At 37.2% G+C, this 24,992-nt stretch overlaps 1 protein-coding gene across 2 annotated transcripts in view; it reads right to left on the minus strand.

Annotated features, from left to right (window-relative positions):
- The window catches only part of LOC140144703 (pre-mRNA-processing factor 17-like), a 96,978-nt gene that overhangs the window by 13,634 nt on the left and 58,352 nt on the right, over positions 1 to 24,992 (minus strand). For both annotated transcript variants that reach the window (XM_072166513.1, XM_072166514.1), the window contains exons 4-10: positions 17,805 to 17,885; positions 17,041 to 17,183; positions 14,817 to 14,913; positions 13,687 to 13,901; positions 10,498 to 10,645; positions 9,565 to 9,680; positions 8,423 to 8,633 (exon numbers count right to left, since the gene is read on the minus strand). In XM_072166513.1, the coding sequence (XP_072022614.1) occupies positions 8,423 to 8,633; positions 9,565 to 9,680; positions 10,498 to 10,645; positions 13,687 to 13,901; positions 14,817 to 14,913; positions 17,041 to 17,183; positions 17,805 to 17,885 (1,011 nt within the window). The remainder of the gene's footprint in view (positions 1 to 8,422; positions 8,634 to 9,564; positions 9,681 to 10,497; positions 10,646 to 13,686; positions 13,902 to 14,816; positions 14,914 to 17,040; positions 17,184 to 17,804; positions 17,886 to 24,992) is intronic.

The raw sequence follows: 24,992 nt of genomic DNA on the forward strand, positions 1-24,992 counted from the left end.
GAACACACAGACGAGGAAAGGTGCAGTCTTTGAAATTCACCAGAAATAGGCCTTAATGACAAACAAAAATGGTGTGAAAATCATGACAGACGAGCATACAAGTTAGACACAAGAATAAAAAATATCTCCAAAATGAAACGAAAACAATTATGATTATTGGTATGAAATATCATAGTCAGGACAATAGAAATTGTTGCAATAAAAGAAATAAATATGCGCATGTGTGGGTGGTCAACGGCACAATTAAAAGTACCAAAAATGTATGATAAAAGGAAAATTTAGGCAAAAAAGCGCTATAAATATGACTAAATACAATGCTGCTGGACGTTGTGAGTTAGTTGCTATACTAAGTCTCAGAATGCTGAAATTAAACACACCTTTTGAAATTCAAATTTCTTTTTCAATTCAGAGCCTCTCTATGGTGTGCGGGCAGTGCTTTTGCACGCTTTTTGGGCGGGTTGATGCATTTTTATTTGGTCCTATTTTCCAACATTTTTAGTGATAGTTTTGTTATAAAAACATCAAAATCACATGTTTTTTCTTCTTGTGTAGGAAATACTATTCAAATGGGTTAATGAACACGTTTTTAATACTTGTTACTCGAGAAATTAAACTAAATAATGCACTTGCGCTACGCATCAACATCAGCGCGCATGCAATATTTTTGTCTAATTTCTCTCCCAACAAGTAATACATGTTCATTAACCTATAATTAAAGTTTGACACAAGTACAAAATGTAAGGCTGAATGTTTTTCTCTTAAGGTTACACGAAGAAACGTATAAAAAACGTATAAAAGACGTATAAAGTTGTTCTCTAAAACCACGTTTTTTCAGCAATCAAATATCGCAGTGAGTCAAATGTTGGTGCATGGATGTATCTTACCATTATTTTTGTGTGTTTATACAAATTTTTAGAATCCGTTTGAAAATCCTTTGTTTAAATCATTTTTACGCACCATGTTCACAAGATCAAAAACACGTTCCATGCAGTTTTTTTCAAATATTCGCTCCGTATAAAACCACGCCGAGTGATTGGTTTCTCCTTTTTTGTATTGTACTACAAATCGACCAACAAAATAATGTTGCCATGGGGAAGAACCAAATACAGTACCGATTAAATTTTATTAGCCCGTTTTTGGGAACAATTTTCGAGAATCTTGTACCACAAAACACTGTTATGTAACATTATCGATATCTGGATTGTGGAACGTTCATTTTGATTTCTAACTGCCTACATTATTTCTCAAAAGTATGTTGATTCCTTTACCATTTGAATTTCACTCCAAATTTAAGCTACTTTTGCAAAAATCGAGGTTTTTCGCCATCGATACCTCCGACAGATTGTTTATCATAAGAGCCTGTAAATAATATGCACTATTCCATAATAGTCAGTTTGAGATCAATCGATTTCACATGGCACTCAGTAGCTCAATCGGTTAGCGCGCTGGACTCACGTTCGACTATATAATACTATAGTTTTGAGCTGGAAAACTTTGGTGCGTGTTCGAGTCCCTATGTGGTCCATTCCTTCTATTTTATTTTATTTTTCTCTCACTTTTTTCTTGTTCGTTTCTTTCTTTCTGACTGCAGCGATTGATTGTTTTTGCCCGTTTTTTTTCATTATATGGCCTAATTCAGGAATTTTTAGGCTATACTAGTCTAATAAGGCGCGGACCTATGAATATATTAAAAAAAATAGATTAACAAAATATTGGTTGTTGGTTTTGTTACTGTTGTTGTAGTTATTTTTGTAGGCCTATATATTGCATAATCAGGGTATAAATAGGCATACTAGGCCTATTATAGCCTATAGAAGCATTGACTTATTTCACGACAGATATCATCCAGGATAATTTTAAAACTTCAAAATTTAGAAAATCCAAAGGAAAATTGCCGAAAACGGCTGCCCACAATCACCCCCCCATCAGCCCGTATGGTCCTATCATGGTCGCCCCTTCCCTATCCCTGCAACATATAGGATGACTCACGAGCCGCGATTTGTCCGTGGCCCTAGTTCAGATTGATACACTATTGCGCATGAGTTCATTCTTTTCTGCATGGCTGTTTCCATTATTAACTTACGCCCCTCTGGAATCAAGCCTTGAAAATCAATTGTATTTAACCTTAAACCACTTGATGCAACACTTGTACACATCTAAAAAAAAACACAAAAAAAACAAAAGGAAATCGACCTACCGTCCCTCTCCTTTCTACCCCATGTCTGGGCCCGGCAAACAAACACTGGTTTTTTTTGGCCCTATTGTGTTTATGCTAATGTCATTACGTAATCAAGGATTCGACTTGGCTAATACACATTTGTTTTGTAAGACAAAGGTACAAAAACTACAAACTAGTCATCAAAGTCATGCTAAAGGCCCGGTCACACTGTGACGAATAGGGTGAACGGCAAGCGGACGTTAAGCTGCGAATGCAATTTTGAATTTACCGCCACTCATCGTGGGTTGCCGTTAGTTGTCGCTGACGAATCCGTCAGCGACCGCAGACGGCCGAAATTATTCGTCGGGAAATTGTCAACATGTTGAAAATTTTGTGACGACAAAAAGGTAGTTGTGATTCCGTTCAAGTTTCGTTGGAGGCCGCAACCCTCATTTCTTTGACGTTTCCATACCGTGCGAAGCCGTCTCTAGTCGTTTTGAGGTCGTCACAATTTGGTTGGTAGTCGTTATCAACGTCCATTGAATAATACACAGCGGCAAGCGACGTCACATCTCGAACCCTGACGACACGCTTGCGGCAAGCAACGAAATTGTAACGATCTTGGTGCGACAGTGACTTTTTGTCCGGAGAGTGACGGATATTGTTTGCGGGCATCGTTTGCGAGTACCTGCGGCATTGAAACGGTGGTCTGCGATGGGTTACGATTTTTAAACGATGGTCAACGATTTTAAACTTTTTGTGCGATTCATGAAATAGATATATGCATTTGTAGGATTGTAGAAATTAATCAAATCTTTTTTATGGTCGTTGACAACGACTACCAACGAAATTGTGACGACCTCAAACGACTAGAGACGGCTTCGCACGGTATGGAAACGTCAAAGAAATGAGGGTTGCGGTCTCCAACGAAATTTGAACGGAATCACAACTACTTTTTTGTCGTCACAAAATTTTCAACATGTTGAAAATTTCCCGACGAATAATTTCGGCCGTCTGCGGTCGCTGACGGATTCGTCATGTTGAAAATTTCCCGACGAATAATTTCGGCCGTCTGCGGTCGCTGACGGATTCGTCAGCGACAACTAACGGCAACCCACGATGAGTGGCGGTAAATTCAAAATTGCAATTCGCTTGCCGTTCACCCCTATTCGTCACAGTGTGACCGGGCCTTTAGCAGAGATAAATAATAGTTGCAGGAATATATTGACCATCCCTCGTATGTTGTTATTTGTGATGGCAGAGAAATTTGAATAAATTAATAAATAAATACATGTATACATGTAGGCATATAAGAAAACCATGCCAATAGCACATTTTTGTGAAAGCAATCTGATAAAGACCAAATTTGAAAAGCAATTCTAGGATAAGTAGTGCAATTGAAGTTGTTGCATTTTGAAGCCAATGTTCAAGATTATATAAACATTTTGGGGATTGCTATATAATTTTATCATGAACAATTTTCCAACTGTGCCAAAGGTTGGTCAGTTAATTACCCCCCTTTTTTTAGCATTATGTGTAACTTTCAATATTATGATATTGTGGTTTCTCGGAAAAGTTCTTTGAAGAAAAATAAATTATCTCGCTATCTGAGGGGGAAAATAAATTAGCTCCACACCTCCACCTCAGACTAAAAAAAAAAATTTAAACAAATTGCTCCACGTCGGGTCAACAAAAAGATTTGGTGTCAAGGGTGAAAACAAATTCATTTTCATCATTTTAATATTTTAGCTTCGTACATGATTGTACAATTCCCCAATATTTTTATAAGAGGGTATGATCTATACAATCCTCCCCATGCATCATGTTGATATCTGTATGCGGCTTTTTGGCCTAAAAATAGCCTTTAAGGTCTATTTATTCTATTTTTGTATAAACCATATTTCACACAATTTAGCTTCAATATGGCAAATATTAGGCGCTTTGTGCGAATTTGTACCATAAACTTATTCTGTAGGTAGGTTTAGTTTCACACTTAAAGAATTGTTTTCCAACCCCCCCTACCATGTCAAATACAAATCTATGCCACTGACTTGGAAGGCCCTGCATTCGAGTCCCACATTCTCCCCCTTTTCACTAAATTTCCACAGCTTTATATTTCTAAATCACATTAAAATGGCAAAAAAATATATTTAAAAAACCGGATTGTTTTTGTTTAATATAGTCTCTATACAATTTCACTATATCTTTTTAAAATCTGCAATAAACTGTAGTGATTGTATCTGTTGACTTAAATATTTACAATATTATACCAAAAAATAATTTAGGCCAAAACATTAGAACATTATAATTAGGTGTAGGCCTAAGTTTAACTCTTTAAAACTGTTACTCATATTAAAATGAAGCTTGTTTTCACTATGCAGCAACAATAAGTTTTGTATAACAGTTTAAGTCAAGAAATGGCAAATTTCTTGTCTTTACTTAATTATGTCTAGAATTTCCTTCGAAGTTTCATTCAAGACATATAGTGAAACAAAAGTCAAGAAATTTACCACTTCTTGACAAAACATGGATTTTGTTTTCATCATTTATAATAGTTTAGCTTCGTTTTTATATAATTCCCTAAAAAAATTTTGATAAGGGGGTATTGACAATCCTCCCCCATGCATCAAGTTGACATCTATGTAGCTTTTTAGCCTAAAAAGAGCCTTCATGCTGGCCTATTCTATTTTTGCACAAACCATATTTCACACAATTTTATATAGCTTTAATATGGCAAATATTAGGCACGTCGCACAAATTTGTACCATAAACTTTTGTTTAAGGGATCTGGAATGAGCGTTTCTACAGTATTTTTGTGGGACATGAGAGCACATCAGACATATCGAATTGCATTCTGAATACGAAGAATGTCTTTCTGATATCAAATAATTTTCATTTTTGAAATTCACGATATAATACAAATTTTATGACAAATTATTAAAATTACGCTGCGTGTCGTGTTTAGGGTGTAAAAGCATGAAATTTTGGAAAAAAGGGTAGCAAAATTGCAATTGCTAATATGCGGAAATGAAATTTGATGCAAGGAATAAAATCCCTGTTTAGGGTGTGAAAAAACAGGTGCGTGTTACCTGTTTACGGTAACGTTTTAGGCAAGGGTTAAATCCTTGTTTAGGGTGCTTTTCAAAAGTCGTGGATGGTGTACATGCTACAATGGGATTGACCCCCCCAGGTTTTCAGAGCTAAATGCTCAAACAAACAAAAAAAACTGAAAGACAGCGTCAAATTGGTGATAAAATAACTCTAATTGGGCTGAATTTTTTTTTTAATGTATGAATTTGAGCAACAAAAGTAACTGAAAAGTTTCAGGTCTGGGTTTTCAAATTTCACAACTACCCGCGGATACACGGAGTGCGGGGACTGGGAGCATGCAATCTCATTAGATCCAGCATTTGATGGTTTGAAACCATGATTACTAGCAAATAATAAGATCAGGTATAGTGATTTTATACCAATACTAAGGTATTATGAAAAGCTGGAATTTCAAACATGCACTTTTCATATAATGAAAATCTGGAAGACTCAAATTGATGATTTTGGTTGGATTTCCAAAATCTTCCACACCCTTTTCAGAGTAAATCTTCAATTCCAGTTGGAAATTTACATGTTTTTGGGTTGAAATATACATGTTTTTGAATTACCCTGTGGAAGATTTGTACTTTGACCTCAATTCCAGTTGGAATATTGACGACTCAACCTGTTGATTTTGGTACTATTTCAGATGTTTTTGAGTGGGAAATTTAACTTTCAGTCATATACCCTGTGGAAGATTTGCATTTTGACGTCAATTCCAGTTGAAATGTCGACTTCAATTCCAGATCTGGAGTGACTCAAACTGTTGATTTTGGTTGGAATTCCCAAATCTTCCACACCCTTGCCGTACTATTTCAGATGAAATCTGACCTCAATTACAGTTGGAATGTCGACGACTCAAACTGATGATTTTGGTTGGAATTCCAAAATCTTCCACAGGGGGTGTGTGGATTTCAAATGGAATAGCCCATTGCTTGTGCTATAGTTTTACTAATTTCAGCCGTTATGATAGTGCGTTATTGGTGGCACATTAAGTACAAACTTTTCCTGCTGTTAAACATGCTTGTCAATGACGATGAAGAACATATTGATGATGATGAGGATGGCATCCCTCGATATGATGCCTATGTCCCATACCATATAGATGATGAAGATTGGGTAGACGGAGAACTTTTAGCCAATATCGAGTTAGGCGAGGAACCTTTTAGACTTTGTCTCCGGCGTCGTGACATACGTGCTGGAAGACTACTTTTTAGTGAAATATCTCTCCACATGCAAAGAAGCCGCAAAATTCTTGTGATTCTCTCGCAGCGATTTGTTGAGGACAATATGTGTTACTTTGAATTAAACATGGGACATCATAGAGTCATAGAAGAGAACCGTAATGCGATGATTTTTATCATTCTGGAGGAGATTCCAGATAACAAAATGACTCTGTTGTTAAGACAATTATTCTGTAGAGTGCAGTGTATAAAATGGCCAGGTGATGGGTATGGACAGTATTTGTTTTGGAGACGCCTTCGAGAGGAACTTAAGAGGCCTGTGCCACTAGATCGGCGGTTTGCTGTTTAGGACAGTTTTGTGAAAAACACTTTTTTTTTGTATATATTATAATATTAATAACCATGATGCAGGGTCTTGTTATTGTTTTTTAATAAAAGTTACTAATAATGTTCTACAGAAGCTTAAAAGGGCATTTCGTGATCCACAACCTCATCCCCCCACTTTTTCAAAAAAAGTTGAGATTTTTTATACCACTGGAAAACTCTGGCTACATAATGTTTATGTACCAAAAATATCTTGCAGATTAATTCGTTTAACAAAAATATCATCAAATTTGAATTTCGTTCTGGTATACCAGAATGAAATTACAACAGTGGCCTATGGAGCAGTGTAATACACATAATCATGCATAACTCGCAAACACAAAATCGGAATCAACTGAACTTTTGGGAATAAGCTTTTTTCGTGGATATCTGCTGAAAATGTCATAAAAAGAGGATGCTAAGATCACAAAATCCTCCTTTAATTACAAAATATTATTCTCTTTTGCCAATTTTTTTTTACTTTCACCTAACTGGAATACAAGTTAAAATTCCATGTTCAAAAATCAGTTTTTAGAAAACAGCAAAAATCTTGCATTTGTTTTTGTTTTTGTACAGTAGCATGATTTGTTTTTTTGTATATTTGTTTTTTTATATTTCCTATTGTTTTGGAAACTCTTTAACTGCTCATATCTTTTGAACTCATTGTCCAAATTCAATGGGGTTTTCTGCAAAATGGAAAAAGTCCAACTTTGGACTGATTTTGCTTCATCACACCACAAATAGAGTAATATTTTAACCTACATGTATATTCAAGACGCTAAATGTTTACACAATGTGCTGAGTCTTTAAATTTTGTGATTTATATTATTAAACAAGATGATCTGCAGATCACAAGTGTCATCTGTTTTTGTGTTTTTTATTTGGGCTGTTATATGCGACATGATCTGGTCCATGGGGGCCAAAGGAGGTATTTTTTTGGAAATTGAGTTACTAGCATCATTACCTTCATTAAAGTCAAACATACTTGCTTCTAAAGTTATGAAATTGTGTGATGTCTATTTTTTTTATGTATTTTATTGTTTTTTCACTCCATATTTTTGCCTTTATCTCTATTTCAAATTTTCCGCCTTTGGCCCATGGACCAGATCGTGTCACATATGTGCCCTATTATTTTACAATGTTTGACTTATGTGTCATGAAGTGGGGTTCCTTTTGTGTTTCAGCTGTAAATTACAAGGATCACACATCATTTTGGATTGAAACACTCATAATGTACCAACTAGACCATATCACAGCATAAGTATACATTTCTGAAAGGAAAAAGTCCAATATTTCCAAATCTGGTATCTAATTTTTAGTAGGTGCAAACCTTTTAAAGTTGCAAATTCATAGCTCACCTATCCAAAAAATAACCTTATTGGTGTAAAGTAGAGGCAATAGCCCACCGAAAAATGTATACTTTAATAGGGCTGCCCCTAGTTGACATGCTGTGATGATACACAGAATGACACAAAATTTCAAGTCAAAATTTTTGGACAATACAAGAATACTGCTTGGACTGTTTAGGACTTGCCGCAACTGATATTTAGGTGCCATATTTGGAAAGATTGGACTTTTCCTGTCAAAAATGTGTAAGTTTGCTATCCCACTCCCAAACTAAACTCACCATTAAGACTCAGTGTAGTACTGGGCATTGAATGCATGCTTGGATCAGCGATATACTTGAAGTCCACAGGAATATCCCACTCCCAAACTCGCAGACTCTTGTCATCTGACGTCGTGACAAATCTTCTATTGTTATCTACAAACTGTATTGTGTTGACCGCACCCAGATGCCTGTCGTATTCTTGCACTATTTCGTTGGCCCTCATATCCCACTGTTGAACAGAAAACAAAACAAAAATGAATTTGTGGGCTATTCCAGTCCATTCATCCCCTGTGACAGACATACCCTTGCACTATTTCATTGGCCCTCATATCCCACTGTTGAACAGAAAACAAAACAAAAATGAATTCGTGAGCTATTCCAGTTGAAATCCATTCACCGCCTGTGGCAGACATACCCTTAATCCTCCACACAAGTCTCCACTTGTGACGTGTCATGTCAAAAGGAGACACTTTTGGGCATGATCATAAATGGAGAAATAACCAAAAATCTGCCTGGGGGTGATTTTTTCACAATTTAGGTTTGTTGCAAATTTGTGATGTGCTTAAAATATTGTCTGATAGTTTCAGACCGGAATATAACTGGTATCTTGTATTTTGTGAGACATTTTTCAAGGGAATTCCTACTCCCAACATTGTCAATAATATTTTTAAAGGCCGATATCTCAATTTCCAATTTTATAATACCACAACTTACGAACTCAATATCTTCGATATTGATAACCTGCCCAAAAGTGTCTCCTTTTGATATGACACGTCACATATAAATGACAGCCAGTGAAATAAATTGAGCTGTGGTGTTGCCATTGCAGCTCATTTTGTTCAACAGCTAGTTGTTACTCAGAAAAGATATTATCCTTTGCAACATGATACATCTCCCTCATTTCATCATGTGACACTTCCATTACATCTGTCACATCTGTACAGGTTCTCTTTGTTTTCATTTTGAGAATAGACCGGCTAAATATGGGTCAATAATCAAAACATACACTTATTTTGCAAGATCTGGATGTGCTCTGTTCATTGAAGTAAATTTCGTCACTATCAAACCATGTGGCACTAGATAGCAAATCAGTACAGGAAATTGAAATGGGAGAAATGCATCATGGGAAGCGTAAGATATCGTCTCTAGTTATTACTCACCTGTACAATTTTTTTGTCCGCCATTCCAGCCACAAATATGTGCTGCTTGTCTTCATCAGGCTGAAACTTGACACAATATGGTACCTTTCTATTTGTAAATCTACTGATGCATTCACCTGTATTAAAAAAAGAAAAAAAAAAGAAGATGTCAAATCTAGTTAGTTATTGTTGCACTCAATGTGGTACAGTGCTTTATAAAACTGAAAGATATGGAATTGAATACCTGAATACAAAACCCACCCAAGTCCATGGAAAGTGATTTTGAGAAAACTGAAAAACAAATGTGTATCATACATGCTGGGTATACATACATGCTGGATTTCACATGCTCAATTGATGCACATTGAGGGTGGATTTATTAGGTTCAACTTTTGTACATATGATAGGCCTTGAAAGTATGGACTTGGGTGGGTTTTGTATTCAGGTATTCCATTGATATCACAATCATAATGCATACTATGCCCAATCATACTCTAACCCTACCAAAAGCTACAAAGGGCTAAAGCACAAAGCAACTGCAAACACAATTAAGTATCCCAGGTGATGCAATTGAGCCATCATGCGAACAAATACATGGGCACGAAAAAGCATGGCCGACCAAGGTACACCCCAAGGTGCACTATCCCCGGTCATGTGTCTAGCACCGGGGGTTCTGTGGTTCTAAATTGCACCAGAGAAAAAAAAACATTATTCTTATCTTCTCAGGCATGGGAATGATCATCGATGAAAAAAAAAAGTTTGAAAAAGCCTGAAAAAGAGCGTGAAATGAGGCTAAAACGGCCAAAAACGGGCTGAAATTAAAAGAAAGTGCGGAAATTTGGACCACAAAAAAGCAGGAAATACTGTAAAAGCAGGAAAATTCTCATGCCTGTCTTCTTTCTTCCTTGCATCCTTCCTTTCCTTTCCTTCTGTATCTCTTTAGTTTAAGCCTACCTGTTTCTGTGTCCCATAGCTTGATATATCTATCATATGCAGCACTAAGAAATTTGTCGCCGTCATTGCTAAAAGATGCATCTCTTACAGCTTGTTTATGGCCGTTGAATGTCCTTATGAGTCGCCTCTGGTTGTAAACCTCCCATAACTGCAATACAAAATCCAACACATAAGTACATTGTATGGTACATCTGTTTAGGGATGAAATCAAATCAAAGTTCTGTCTGTTCCGTCCGTCTGTTTCCGTCCGGTTTCTATTGTTCTAAAAATGGAAACCGGACGGAACAGGCGGTCAACCGCCGGTTGAGTTTTGATTTCTTCCCATAGGGTGATAATAAAGATAGAGGTACGGTACGTCAGTTTTTGACAAATTCTAGGGCAGTCTTTCCTTTAGACCACCCTCGCTATAATAGGGACTAAATCATTATGGTACTTTTGCATCAAGGTGTACGTTTTGCATCAAAGTTAAACAGTTGTCAATGGTTTAATGCATTGGAAGGAGGGCATGGCTTCGATAAATGAAATTATGAGGTAAAAAACAACTTTTTGAAAACAAGTGAAAGGGGCTTTTCTGCTAGGATTTGTTTTGTCTCGAAACACAATTCAAAAATAATGGGTAAGCAAGAAACATACCTTCATAAAATTAGCATAATTTCAGTCATATGAAACGATAATCAGATATGTACAATGGCAAAGAATTTGTGAAATGAGGGAATTTTCTCCAAAAAATACATCATGTTTTTTGACAAATTTGCCTTCTTGCGTAATGCAGTAAGAAACTGTCAAACGATTCCCTTGCAGTTGTAAACTTTATACTAGTAATCTAGTAAGCTGGATGACTCAAGCTTCAGTCTCACCCATCCCCGGATATCTGCGGGTATATACAACTTCAATAGTTTGTGGGTCGCGACAAATAAATCGTAAATAAGTTTGAGAACCGCTGCCTTATGTCTTTGCATCCATCCATTCCACACAATACCAACAGGTGTTCATATTTACATGCATCATTAATGATGGAAAGATGGGTTAGTGTGTGGTCTTTTCACTCGCTTCTCACCACTGCGGTCCGGGTTCAATTCCTCTCTGTTATTAACACATGTGAGTTTGGTTGCTGACCCTGCTCGTCCTCGCAGGTTTTTCTCCAGGTGATCTGATTTAGGGAATAACCTAATGCCCGCAACACCTTTAGTATGTCCCATATGCATCATTATATTTCCTTAGCAATTTGCAAAATTGCTAAGGTCTGTTTCTGTCAAGTTCTTTCTTTGTTTCTTTCTTTCTTTCTTTCTTTCTGTCAATCTTATAATGAGCCACCGTAGCCATATGCTTTGAGCCATGTTGACCATAGTTGGTCATTAGGACCATTAGGTGGGGGACAAATGAAACATGGTCAACTTCAGGTCAAAGGTCATCCACTTCCGGTCAATGGCCAAAAACGTGATTTCACTAAAAATGCTACTTCTTCCACAAATTATACAGCACGATGATGGCACTTGGGTACACGCATCAGCTTTACCCACTGTCTAAAAGTTATTGTCCAGAATTGGGGTCAAAGGTCATTAAGGGGATACTCCCGGTATATGACCAAATACCCTAAAATGTTGCTGCTGTCGCAAATATATATATGGTACAACAATGTTACTTGGTCATCAGGACCAATAGCTGGTGGCACAAATGTCACGTGACCAACTCAAGGTCAAAGGTTATGGAAAGGTCATTATGGCCGAAAAAGTTATTTCCTGTTATTTTTACTAAAACTGCTACTTCTTACACAGCAAGATGATGTCACTTGACACATGCATTAGCCTTGAGGTCAAAGGTCATACGAAGATCATTATGGCTGATGTGATTTTCTGTTCTGTTACTAAAAATGCTAAGTCATTCCACAAATTATAATATAGCATGATAACATTACACATTGTATTCATCCATTGGGGTCAAAGGTCATTGGGGTCAAAGGTCATGCAGATATTACTTCCGGTATGTAGAAAAATACCTTAGGAAGTCGCACTCTAATAGCGCATGACCAAAGTTGCACAGAAATATTTACATGAATATTGAATAATTTTGGTTAACAAAATGATTTCACAACTGGAAAATAATTATGTAATATAATTAATAATTATAAGGCCAAATAAAAAAATAAACATGTTTCATGTACCCTCCGCTTCCTTTTTGAGGTTTCTTCAATTATATATTTATTCAGTTATAACTTTTCAAAAAATATATCTAGGAAGCAGAAATATTTCTATAGCCTTGCTAATATACAAGAAACACTTTGGAAGGTTTTATGAAAATTAGAGGAGCCGGCCTATATCCTCAGAACAAAAATAAAAAGAGGCCAGCTCAAATTATGGGTATTCACACCAATTTTGCCATGAAAATATAAAATAAAAAGCCCCCTCTTCCTCCTTTTTTACAAAGACCCGGACTTGAAACATGGTTTTTATTTTACTTGGCTATATGATACTATAAACTTCTGTTGTAGTTATACATGTATATTCCAATGAATTACACCAAACTGCTGGACCTTTTGAACTCACATATGCTATAGGTGAGCTAACAAATTAACCTTGCTCCCTTTGTCCCTATGGTCAATTTCAAATTACAGTGCATTTTAAAAAAGACCTCTCAGTAAAATCAGCATATTATACTACTGCTGGCTGTTTATGCCTTAATACATCCATGCATGCTAGATAGCTAGCTGGGCTAATTAGCCATGGGCCTAGCTAATTAGCTATTGCTAAGGTCGCGTATATGTGTATGCGCAATTTAGCTCTAGTTTTTATTATGTTTTCAGAATCTTCCTTCCTATACTTTATAAGAATTAAAGAGTCCAATATAATCAACACTTGGACTGTGTTGGGTATGCTCACTTTTTACACTTTTTACACATTTTTAACCAATAATCACATTTTGACCAAAAGTCTCATTTTGACCAAAAAAATCACATTATTTTTTTGAATCACATTTTGACAAAAAGTCACATTTTTCAACCAAAATTCACATTGACCAAAAATCACATCTTTAACCAAAATTACATTATTTGACACAACAAATTGGACTCAACTACGTCTCATCCAATATTTTAAAACTCATAGCTCCGCCAATCAATTTGTGTAATGGGTTCAAACCATCCAACTTTATATCATTAATAATGCCAGCAAAATGCAACACAGTTCCACTCACCTTAATCTTAGAATCCATACCACACGATAACAACAGATGACCTGACTTAGGGAATAACCTAATGCCCGCAACACCTTTAGTATGTCCCGTCCAACTGTGTATGTGTTTCTTGGGCAGGTAACATTTCTCTGGCGGTTCTTGTGACCGTAAGTCCACGTCGATATCTTGAGGTACGTGTAGGTAGGACCTGCCTTGGTAGTCATAGGCATCTTTGACTGGAAAAGAAGTTAGCGTAAAAAATGTTGTTTTATAGAAATTAAAGGTTATGCAAAAGATATCTGATCATGACATGAAACAAAATGGTTTTAAATGATTGTAACTCGAAATTTGGAGTATTTTTAAAAGAATTAGCACACACACTAAAACCTTTTACACATATAATCAGTTATGAGTTACAGTAACATCTAATAGTGATATTATCATTAATGTTTATGTATATTTCAACATTTCTGAAACAGTGTATCACTGTGTGTCCTGTCTTAAGTTTTGCGCCTTCAAGTCTAAAAAACATATAACAAGTTAGGTTTAAGTCCTGAAGACCCTCTGTCAATGATGTCTAGAAAGGTTGTTTTCTTTGCCTCTGAATGATATTAGTCATCAGCGCCATTATTTGTGATTCCTTTTCTTCCAATAAAGGCACCAGCCGAAATGTCCGTATTCTATCAAAGTAATGAACATGAACAGAACTCTACACCCATGAGGAGATGATGTGTTTAGCGACACTCAAAAGGAGGAATGCGGTGGAAATACCCCCTTGGAATAGTGCATGATGGGAAGTAGGGAAAAAGGTCTATACCGTATTTCCTCGAATGGGCGTTGCATTTTCCAAACGGGGGGGGGGGGCATTTATTAGAGGTCATTTTTAGAATGATAATTCCTGTTAAAATCATTAGGTAAGCTTAAAACTCATGAACTAGTTTGAAATGATGAACTAGAAACACTGACTTCTGGTTCACCCCCGGGTTTCCGATCAGATTTTCGCCGATTATCAACCATTATGTGCAACTTGGTAAGCTTACTACACAAGATAGCATGAAAATATCAACATTTTTGGAACATCTTGGTTGAAAAAAGTGGTGGGGACGTTTATTTGAGGGGGGGGGGACTATTCAAGGAAATACAGTACTCACTGTGTAATGTAGTCTTCTCTTCAGCAGACTTTTCTTCAACCTTCTTTTTGTTTTTACTTCTCTTTGCCAAAATTTCATCAAGTTCTACTTGTTGTTCCTGGAAGAGTCAACAAACAAAAAGGGAGAAACAAAAATAAGTGTTGTAAAATGATTACAATTTTAAATTTTATAGAAAACAATTATTGAATATTTATGAGTACAATAGTCAGAATATGCGACATGTCATATCAAAAGATACCTTATGGGTCCCATAAATATTGAGATTTTAACTTTACTTGAAAGAATAAAGACCAAGCATAAATGTGACATGATCAAAGGGAATGAGTCACATGTCGATCCTGGTCGAAAATGAGTTTTACATATGTTTCTAAAGAGGATATTTAGAGCTTTCAGAAACTGGAAACCTCAAGTTGATACGACTTTTCTTTGCGAAGTTACGTCACTTTATCAATAGCTAAAAACAATAGAAAACAAAAGAATTTTAACACTTTCTTTGCCAATATCTCAAAATCAATGTTAGCGACATCCGACTCATTCCCCTTGATTAGAGACTGACCGATCAGGTCCTTATCTGAATCGGCCGATTGACCGATCAATTCCCTCTTTGATCTGCCGATTCGATCACCGATCACCGATTACCAATTCCCCAATTGTAAACAATGGCTACCATCGCCGTGAGTAAATTTCACCCGTATGTTGAAAGGGTACTTGTACATGTACGATACGCAAAGTATTACCATATAATTATGTATGCTCTGAGCACAAAAAACACACTCCCGTATTCATTTAAAATACTTAATTTGACCATGATTATTATCAGTTCAATTTACCTTTTCCCCCTGATGTCAGAGTCTGTCGAATCATTCGATCGATCGCCCCATTTTAACATGTTAATATTGTGTTTACGTTCAAGTCAGTGTGAGTTTTGCACACGGCCCGTAGCTCTATCCAATCTGACATGCACGTGTTTAACCCGGAAGCACAGCACTGTGACCCGGAAGTAAGAACTATAATTGCACATGTTCATCTGTTAGCCGTACGGTGTACATGTACGTACATGTAGATGCGGGAATTACCGGTACATGATTATCTCAGCTGCGTGCCTGAATCACGGTATGATTATAGGTTTATCGCCTACAAAGCTTGTTCTTTTGCTAAATTTCGCTTGATTTAACTAGTTTATTTCGAAGAAATATACCAATTAATGAATACTTGTTAAGCTTCAACAATTGCTTTCATGATATTGGGTGATCGGTGCATTACATCGGCGGATGAAGGAAAAATCGGCCGATGCAGATCACTACCGATAAGCTAATAATCGGCCAGATTCGGAAGCTACCGATCTGATCGGTCAGTCTCTACCCTTGATCGTGTCACAAATGATATCTTGGTTTTAAATTTGAGGTGACACTTTTGAAAATATGAAAAAAGGTTTGTTTATATTTTGCAAGTTAATTTTACCTGTGTCTTTTTACAACTTAGGGTACCTTTTGAAATGACACATCACATATTTTCATGAGGCGAAATGTGACGTATCATGTCAAAATCCGACACTTTTGGGCAGGTTATAAATTTTGAAGCTTTTACATATCTTAAATATAGAGATATTTTGCTCCATAACGCCATTTTCCCCAATTAAATCGGACATTCCTAAGCGAAGATAATGAGTTCGTAAGTTATGGTAATATAAAATTGGAAATTAAGATATGGGCCTTTAAAAATATTATTGACAATGTTGAGAGTATAGGAATTACCTTGAAAAATGTCTCAAAAATACAAGATGCCAGTTATATTCCGGTCTGAAACTATCAGACAATATTTTTAACATTAATAACATCACAAATTCACAACAAACCCAAATTGTGAAAAAATTGAAAAAAAAACACGTCACAAATATGGATGATGCCAAAATATGCACAAGGAGTGTGGTGCGAGTACTCGCCTCATCTGATAATAAACCTGGATTCACAAAAGAGGTCCTGCCGTCATGAACAGAGATGAGGGGCCTACAATTTAAATCACATGTATGATCCTCTCCTCAAGAACATGCCACCATGGGATGAAGCTGTTTTACCCCCAGCAGAAAGGATGATGGGATACCGATCACTCTGGAGAAGTATGTCAGCTAAGATATACAGAACTGTCAGGTCAGTGTCAAATTGTTTTAACCTGATGAATCTCTTCACAATTTTTGTTTCATTTTTATCCCCAAAGGATTACTTACCTCTGATGGTTTGGAAACCGTCTGTTCATCCACATATTTGCCCCATGGACCTTCATATCCATCAATGTCGCTTGGATCTAATTTCCTCACCCGTTTCCTCTTGTCCTTTGGTCTGTCTTTTGTCTTCTCAAAGACGGTTTTGTCTGTATTAATTCAAATAAGATGAAAAAAAATCAGAAACGGATTACAATCTGATCCACTCTGGAGAACATTGGAAATTTTGAAAATTGAGTTACTACCATTACTAACTTGTTCAGCACCTCACTTACTGACTTTGAATGCCCAAGTATCTCTTGAATGCTCTTGTTTGTAAAGTTATGAACCTCTCATTTTTTGCCTATATCATAGTTTCATTATTGCCGACTTTAGTCTGATTGCATCAGATCTGGTTGTCACATATCACTAGGATCTACAACATGCTCATCTATCAGGGCACATTTCTTTAACCCCAATACAGTTGCACATTCATTGAATGACCTTTGAAAATTTGGGTACACAAACTCAACTTGAGGTCAAATTTTGCTCTATGATTGTTTAATTGAGGTTATTGAACTATGGCATTGGGATGAGTCCATTGTGGTCCATAGTGTATGCAGTTTTGTGACCTATAACAGCAAACAATTGAAGATACCGTAACTAAAGAGAAAACAAACGGGAAAACTACAAGCAAGGAGTGGACAAATAGATGTTTGTCAAAGCGGGCCAAAGGCCTGAATGTATAATTGTAATAAAATGAAACTTGAAACCAATTTGAAATAACAAACCTTTATTGTCCCCAAGCAGCTCAACACTGGTGACCACTTTGGATGCTCCTGTGTCTGTGACACTGGGATCTACAGCAAAACCTGTGATAAATATGAAGAAATAAAATGTTTGATGAAACAAGTTAAAGTAATAAAACAGTACTATTAATTTTGTCTCTTAAAACATTTTGAATGAAGTTGTTCTCAAATAAGTTAAAATAATAGAACAGTATTATTTGTCTTAAAAAAACCCACTTTGAACGAAGTTGGTCAGGTAGCACATGTATATACCATTCTGTTCTGCTTTCTTATACAAAAATAATGATAATGGAATCACACTGCCAATGGTCATTCCAGTTGAGATCCATATACTCCCCCTATGAAAGACATGATCTTAATGTCCCACACAGGGGGTGTAGATTCTTCAAATGGAGTCCAGACTTTCAGGTAGCCCCATTAGAAATCTATTCTACACCCCCCATGAGGACGATTAAGGTCATTTCTTCCATCAGGGTTGTATGGATTTCAACTGGAATAGCCCTACTCAATCGTGTCTAATTTGTGATGATCCTTGATGAGGGTAGGGTCACTCAAGATCATCTTAATGACTGCATCAATTGACCTTTTCGGTAAATCCCATAAGCCTTTGCGAGTACACCTGAGATGTCTTCATTTGACGTCACATTGTCTGACACCGATGCGCACATCGTTTAGCGAAAATCGTTTCTGTGCATAGCATGACGTCAAATGATGACATTTCAGGTGTACACGCACAGGCTAATGGGATTTACCGAAAAGGTCAATTGCCTATTAACCCTAATGCCCCAAGGGAAGGGAAAGAAGGAAGGAATAAAGAGAGAAAACAAACAAAGTTATTTGCACTGGGTGGGATTCGAACCCGAGACCCCTCGCATGCCAACCACTAGGTCAGCGACACTTAGCCACGGATGGCCTGGCCAAAGATAACATGCCCATATATCACTTCGGGCGATTGCGTCATCACATCTCATGGGATGCACGCACACGCAGTGCACACAAGTAGTCTTTTGTACCCTTACAAAAATTGCTGGTTGTTTGTCTCTTGTCAAAGTGGTTGAAAAGTGGTTGATCAATGACTCTCCAACCATTTTCCTACTGGTTCCCAATCAGTCGCTAGTTGGATCTGATTGAAAAGTGGTTGAAATACACAATTTCACCAGTAGAATACTTGATGCATCAGTTGAACAACTGGTCGAGCAAATGGCGGGTATTACTTAAACCAACCAGTTGTGACAACCAGTAGTTATTTATACCACCAGTAGAACTAATCAGTAGTCAACCAGTTGTGCCATCCAGTGGTTATTTTCACCAACCAGTAGAACCGATCAGTTGTTACCCAGTTGTACCGACCAGTAGTTACCAGTAGTCAACCAGTTGAACCGACCAGTAGTTACCAGTAGTCAACCAGTTGAACCGACCAGTAGTCATGGTAGTTCAACCATTGTGCAAATAGCAGTTTTAGTTTAAAAAACTGGCAAATAAAGTACTAGACTTGTTCATCTCAAAACATGTTTACCGAAGGTCGTTATACTATTGAAAAAATCTGAAAACAAACCATGTGCTGGCATGCCTGTTTTAGGGACGCACCATTAGATATTATCGGGGGGCTAGGGAGTTTTTGAAAAAAAAGTTTTGCCTCACTGATGAGTAAAAAAAAATTTTGCCTCACTGATGAGTAAAAAAAAAAAAATTTGCCTCATTGATGAGCAAAAAAAAAAAATTTCCCTACCCAGCTCTGTATAAAGGTATACATTAAAATTGAAAAAATACAACTTCGCCGCCAAAGGCGGCGAAAAAAAAAATTTTGCCTCCAAAGCCAGCGAAAAAAAAAAATTACGCCGCCTTCGGCGGCCAAAAAAAAATTTCTGCCTGACCCAAACTCCTAGCCCCCCGATAATATCTAATGGTGCGTCCTTACCACATCAATGGCTCAATCATTTCCGGATGAAAGCACAGACAAGATTATTTTATTTTGAGTGATATTATGTGTTTGCCAAAGTTATAGTGCAATGTTTGATGTAGTAGTATTCAACATGTTTAATGCATACAGTATTACTAACTACATGTAGTCTAGCAATGTTGAAACTGTGTATAGGCATGGAGGTAGAGAATATATTCTACAGTACTGCTCTAAGTCTAAGAAAATTGGCTGCCCCAGCCACGATAAGCCGCCATCGTTTTCGTGGTGCTTTTCATTGGTCCAAGTTTACGCCACGCGGCAAATTTAACATGAATTTTGGTATCAAAAAGGGTATGAGAAAATACACATCGTGTACGTTGATCGACCAATATTTGGATCGACAATATTTATATAAAATCCTGTGTTTCGATTCGGGAACTCCATAGATTCCGCACGTAGAGAATGTCTCAACTCCCCGGGCTCAACTCATCCACGGACGCACTTTCACAAGTTGAATGAGATGGCTTCGTTGTACTAAATTATAATACTTTTTAGTATTTCGCTAACAATTATTTGTAGAATTGTTCACATTGTGTTATATTGTTGGATATTCTTTTCTTTTTTTTTTCTGCGGGATTTGTTCTTGCCGTTGTAGGCCTATTTTAAAAAACGGCCGTCAATTTCACTCATCATGCCTGGTCCCCCAAAACTCGTCACTCGGAAAATCCATAAAATGAAGTGCTTAATTTTAGCTATCTGCAAATAAAATCCCCGTTTGGGTCAAGTTCAAGTAGGGTCTATTTCAGTTTACTGCTGATATTATTATGATGCGATCGATACTGTATAAATTGTATAATAAAAATGTGTGCAAATCTTCTTTCATTTGGCCCCCGGATTTGGCCGCGCCGATCCGCGACTTCGGACTCTTGAGACCGCTTGAATGACAGCATCTTACCTTATTATCAAGTCCATTAATTTAACATATCTGCCCCGGCTTCAATAAATTATATTCCTGAAATCATTTGCTACAATGTGTAATATTTCCTTCAATTCTTTGTCGTCCGTTTTTTTCCAACAAGATTCAAAATTATCCATTTTGTTTTTTGCCGTTTTAAATTCCTCTTTTTGATTTATTCCAGCATAATTCCAGTGTAGGGCCTAGTAGTACGCATATCACTCCATGTTCATTCCAGTTCAAGTTTTGAAATCCAGAGACCCAATATCTAGGTGCTAGGTCCCGGACTCCCGGCTCTAGATTTCCCTGTGCAATGTTCAAGATTATGCATCATTGCATGCCGATGTGTGTGTTTCAACTCAAAACTTAAAACACCTGTTGTTGGACGCAAAGTGCACGAAGATTTATACATCCAAATGATCTATTTGCCAAGTGCACCGAAGCTGGATGAGTACCCTTGGTCTTCAGCCCGGCGGTCTTCAGTGACTAACCCCAGTCCAGGATGCGCAAGCGGCCCGGCAGCTCCCGGTCCAAACAACCCAATGCACCATGCCAAGATATAAATCCGAGGACTTGCAAGACCGCACCCGGAAAGATCATCCTGAAGACTGTATTGATTTATTGAATGTTATGTTGTTGTCATTGTCATGATTTATGCCGAAAGACCAATAATTATATTTATTCAATAGCCAAATATACAACAGTCGTACCGCGTATATAAATATCTCTGGAATGTGGTAAATGCGGTAAAATATCATGCACATCGTATACACATGGGTATGGTCATGATGATACATGATGTAAACAATAATATGTCCATTGTCCACTCCCAGCATTTTTGATGTCATGACATTAACCTATTTACCACTTAAGGACGCGCCATTAGATATTGGGGAGGGTAAAAAAAACACTAGTGAGACGAAAAAAAAACTTTGCCCACCAGTGAGATGAAAAAAAAGCCTCACTGATGAGTAAAAATAAATAGAAATTTCCCTACCCAATTCTGTAAAAGGTATGCATTAGAAAAATACAACTTCGCCGCCGTGAAAAAAAATTCCGCCACATCCGGAGGCAAAAAAAACCCCAAATTCTGCCTGATTATAACTCCCTAGCCCCTCCTATAATACGGGTATCTAATGGTGCGTATCTTCAGCTGTAAATCAATGCTGCTGCAGCATACCGTACAAATTGTTAAAAAATGTGCATGTTTTACACACTTGCTTTTAAATAATTTTCAAAAGAATAATATTTTCAATTAAAAAAAAATTGTTTAGGGAGTGTTCAGAAATACTTTGGTGGGGGGGCTGGTAAAAGGGAGGGGGCCAAAAAGTTTTGGATCTTAAAGAGGGGGACCAAAAGTTTTAGGTGGTAGAAAAGGGGGCCAAAAAGTTTTCCTCTTCAAAACCCAAAATTTTCGCGCGCTTCGCGCGCATTGAGACCCTCTATATCACTTTTAAAATGGGCAAGTTTTGGTTTTCAGTGCTTTTGTTTGAAAAAATGATGGGACTTAGTGTACATATATCTATTAATTAATATAACATTAAAGATGATCAGCAACATGCAACATCTGGGTTGGTCTAAGAAATACTGGCACTTTTTATCATAGAATTTTATATCTCTTCAAAGTAGGCTACAAATATGATTATGTACCAATCTGATCAAAATACAAAAATCAAGATCAAGAAAATATTGCAAATAAATTGGATTTCTTTGCACGTAAACTGCACACTTCAGTTTACGATTTCTCATTGCACAATTATTTTGCACACATAGGCCCGATCTTTGGGGGCCAAAACTGATACCTGTGTACATTTGCGTGACCAAATTAATCTCACATTTGACCATTTTAGCTTCTTGCATATTAAATTTGTTCCAATTTAAACAATATTTGACCATTCAAGCCTCAATATGGCCAAATTCTTTGCGCGGTTTGCGCGCATTTGTACTATCATAATAGCCACGGATCCAAATTATGCTGATGTGCCTATAAACCTCCAAATAAATCCTCTATTTCATTTATGTAAAATCAGATAAACACCCTTATTTGGGACAAATCTAAATTAAGTATTTAATTTCCTTGTGCTTGTATATATTTCATGCGCAATTGTCCCACCGAGAATGTTTCAAACATTTGCGTCCCTCAATGACATGTGAAACAGATACCACACCACTGGAAAAAACACTATTAAGTAATAAGTATACGATAAGGGGGGGGTCAAAAAGTTTTGTCTGTCAAAAGAGGGGGTCAAAAAGTTTAGCGGTCCATCGAGGGGGGGTCAAAAAAGTTTTCGAGCGAAAAATGTGAGGTGTACCAGCCCCCCCCCTACCAAAGTATTAATGAACACTCCCTTATACTAAGATTTGAGTGAGGGAAGGGTGGGAGAGACAGAAAGAGAGAATGGTATATTGGTGCCAAGTCGCCACATCAATACCAAGCACAACCAGAATTCCATCGAGATAAATATTGTTTGCGATGTTTGCGACAACCATGACAACGCCGGGGAATTCCCCAGCTCTTGCATGCATGACTGTCGTAAACTAGGTCAATGCTCCATGCATGCTACGTTAGGGCCGTGAGAAAGTAAAATAATGAATAACATAATTTGACCGCTGGGTGAACCCTTGGTTTAATCAGAGAAGATGAGAAAAGAGGAGATCGCTCGAACATATAATCCGATTACCCACAGTTAACCTCCATTCACTTTTCTTTGTTTTGGGTATTTAAAATACCACTTGAAACTTCCTTTGTGGTAATCTGTTCATCCGACACACGCTCGACTGATTCGGTAGTTCTCTTAGTGGAGAAAATATTCCACACACGGAAGTACATCGTTAAATTCCCAATTTCGCAGTCAAATCATGCTTTTTTTCTTTGAAGAAAAATAATACTAACCAGGGAGACCATGATTTTTAAACGAGTGAAAAAGTATCATATATATCGCAACTCCCATTAAAAAAATCAAAAGTTTTGTTAAGTTATGGAAAGTCGAGCATAATTAATTTTCCAGTAAAATTAATATAAGGTCAAAGGAAAAGAAATTTAAATGATAAGCATTTCAATATTTGCGGCAGCTTACGGAAACTTAAAACTAGTGTAATCAGTAATTCAAACTCGTGTCAGTTTCTCCATATACTCCCGTTTTGTGTCCAAACGTGTCCAAAAATGCTATTTGGATCCCAAATGAGGGCCTTTTTCACAGGGATCTCGGGTCAACCTTAGCAGTCGGTCATGCCAAACAATACAGAAATTATATTTCGCGGTCAGCTGACGTAACAAATTGATACCCGGGCATGCGCTGTTTAGAGCTTGACAGTCGTGACTCGCAAAGCCACTTATCGTATTAGTTGATCAATCGGATTAGATCATTATTTCCATCAATAGGCGGATGCACACATTATTTATTTGATGTGGGCAGCGAGCGACCTCCTCTTTTATCATCTTCTCTGGTTTAATTAATGTTCCTGTGAGCGGGGCGTGGCTATACGAATTGCTATACTGACTGGTTGGGTATGTACGTGTGATTGTTTTAATGGGTGGGGGGGGGCGGGGGGCTGGGCTGGTGGGTTCCAAATATACTGGAGGGGGGTCCTAATTTGTTGTAAAAAAGAGGGGGGGGGGATACATTTTGATGACCTAAAATAGGGAGTCATAAGATGACCAAAGACGGTGTTTATTTTATTCAAAGACTGATTTCAATACAATTTTTGCTTGTTCATAAATTGTTGTTGCCGAAATAGGGGGGGTCGCAATTTTATTGACGCCGACTTTTTGTAAATTTGAGACACCCGCTCCCTCAATGCCAGCCCCTAAATTTGCGAATGTTTTTTAAACTCAAGTCCGGGATTGTAATATTGAAGTTTAATATTTTCATGCGATTTTACCTAATTATCATTTTCTTTCTTCATACTGCTTTCTTTTAGTAAATCTGATATGTCGCCAATAATTATGTTTCTTTAGAACACGGGCCTAGTAAGTTATAGTAACATTATTAGGAAAACATCCGGGGTTTTTTTTCGTAAAAAATCTGTAAACAAATTATATGATTCGCGATTGTATAAACTGATGGGGCTTTATTTCCCATGGCAATACGATCGGAAATTCCCACTTGTTTACACGTTTGACCCTGGGGATTTTCCGAGCGTAAGCAATTGCAAAGAAACATGTGGGTGGTAGAATTATGTTAGGGACGCATCATTTGACTTTGGGGGGGCTCAAAATATGGTGGGAGAGGGGGGCTACAATTGACCCGAATTGTCAAGAAGTGGCTGAAAGTAGCAAAAAAAAAAAAAAAAAAAAAAAAAAAAAAAAAAAGGT

This window comes from Amphiura filiformis, unplaced genomic scaffold (assembly GCF_039555335.1).
Source record: "Amphiura filiformis unplaced genomic scaffold, Afil_fr2py scaffold_73, whole genome shotgun sequence".
Classification (NCBI taxonomy): Eukaryota; Metazoa; Echinodermata; class Ophiuroidea; order Amphilepidida; family Amphiuridae; genus Amphiura; species Amphiura filiformis.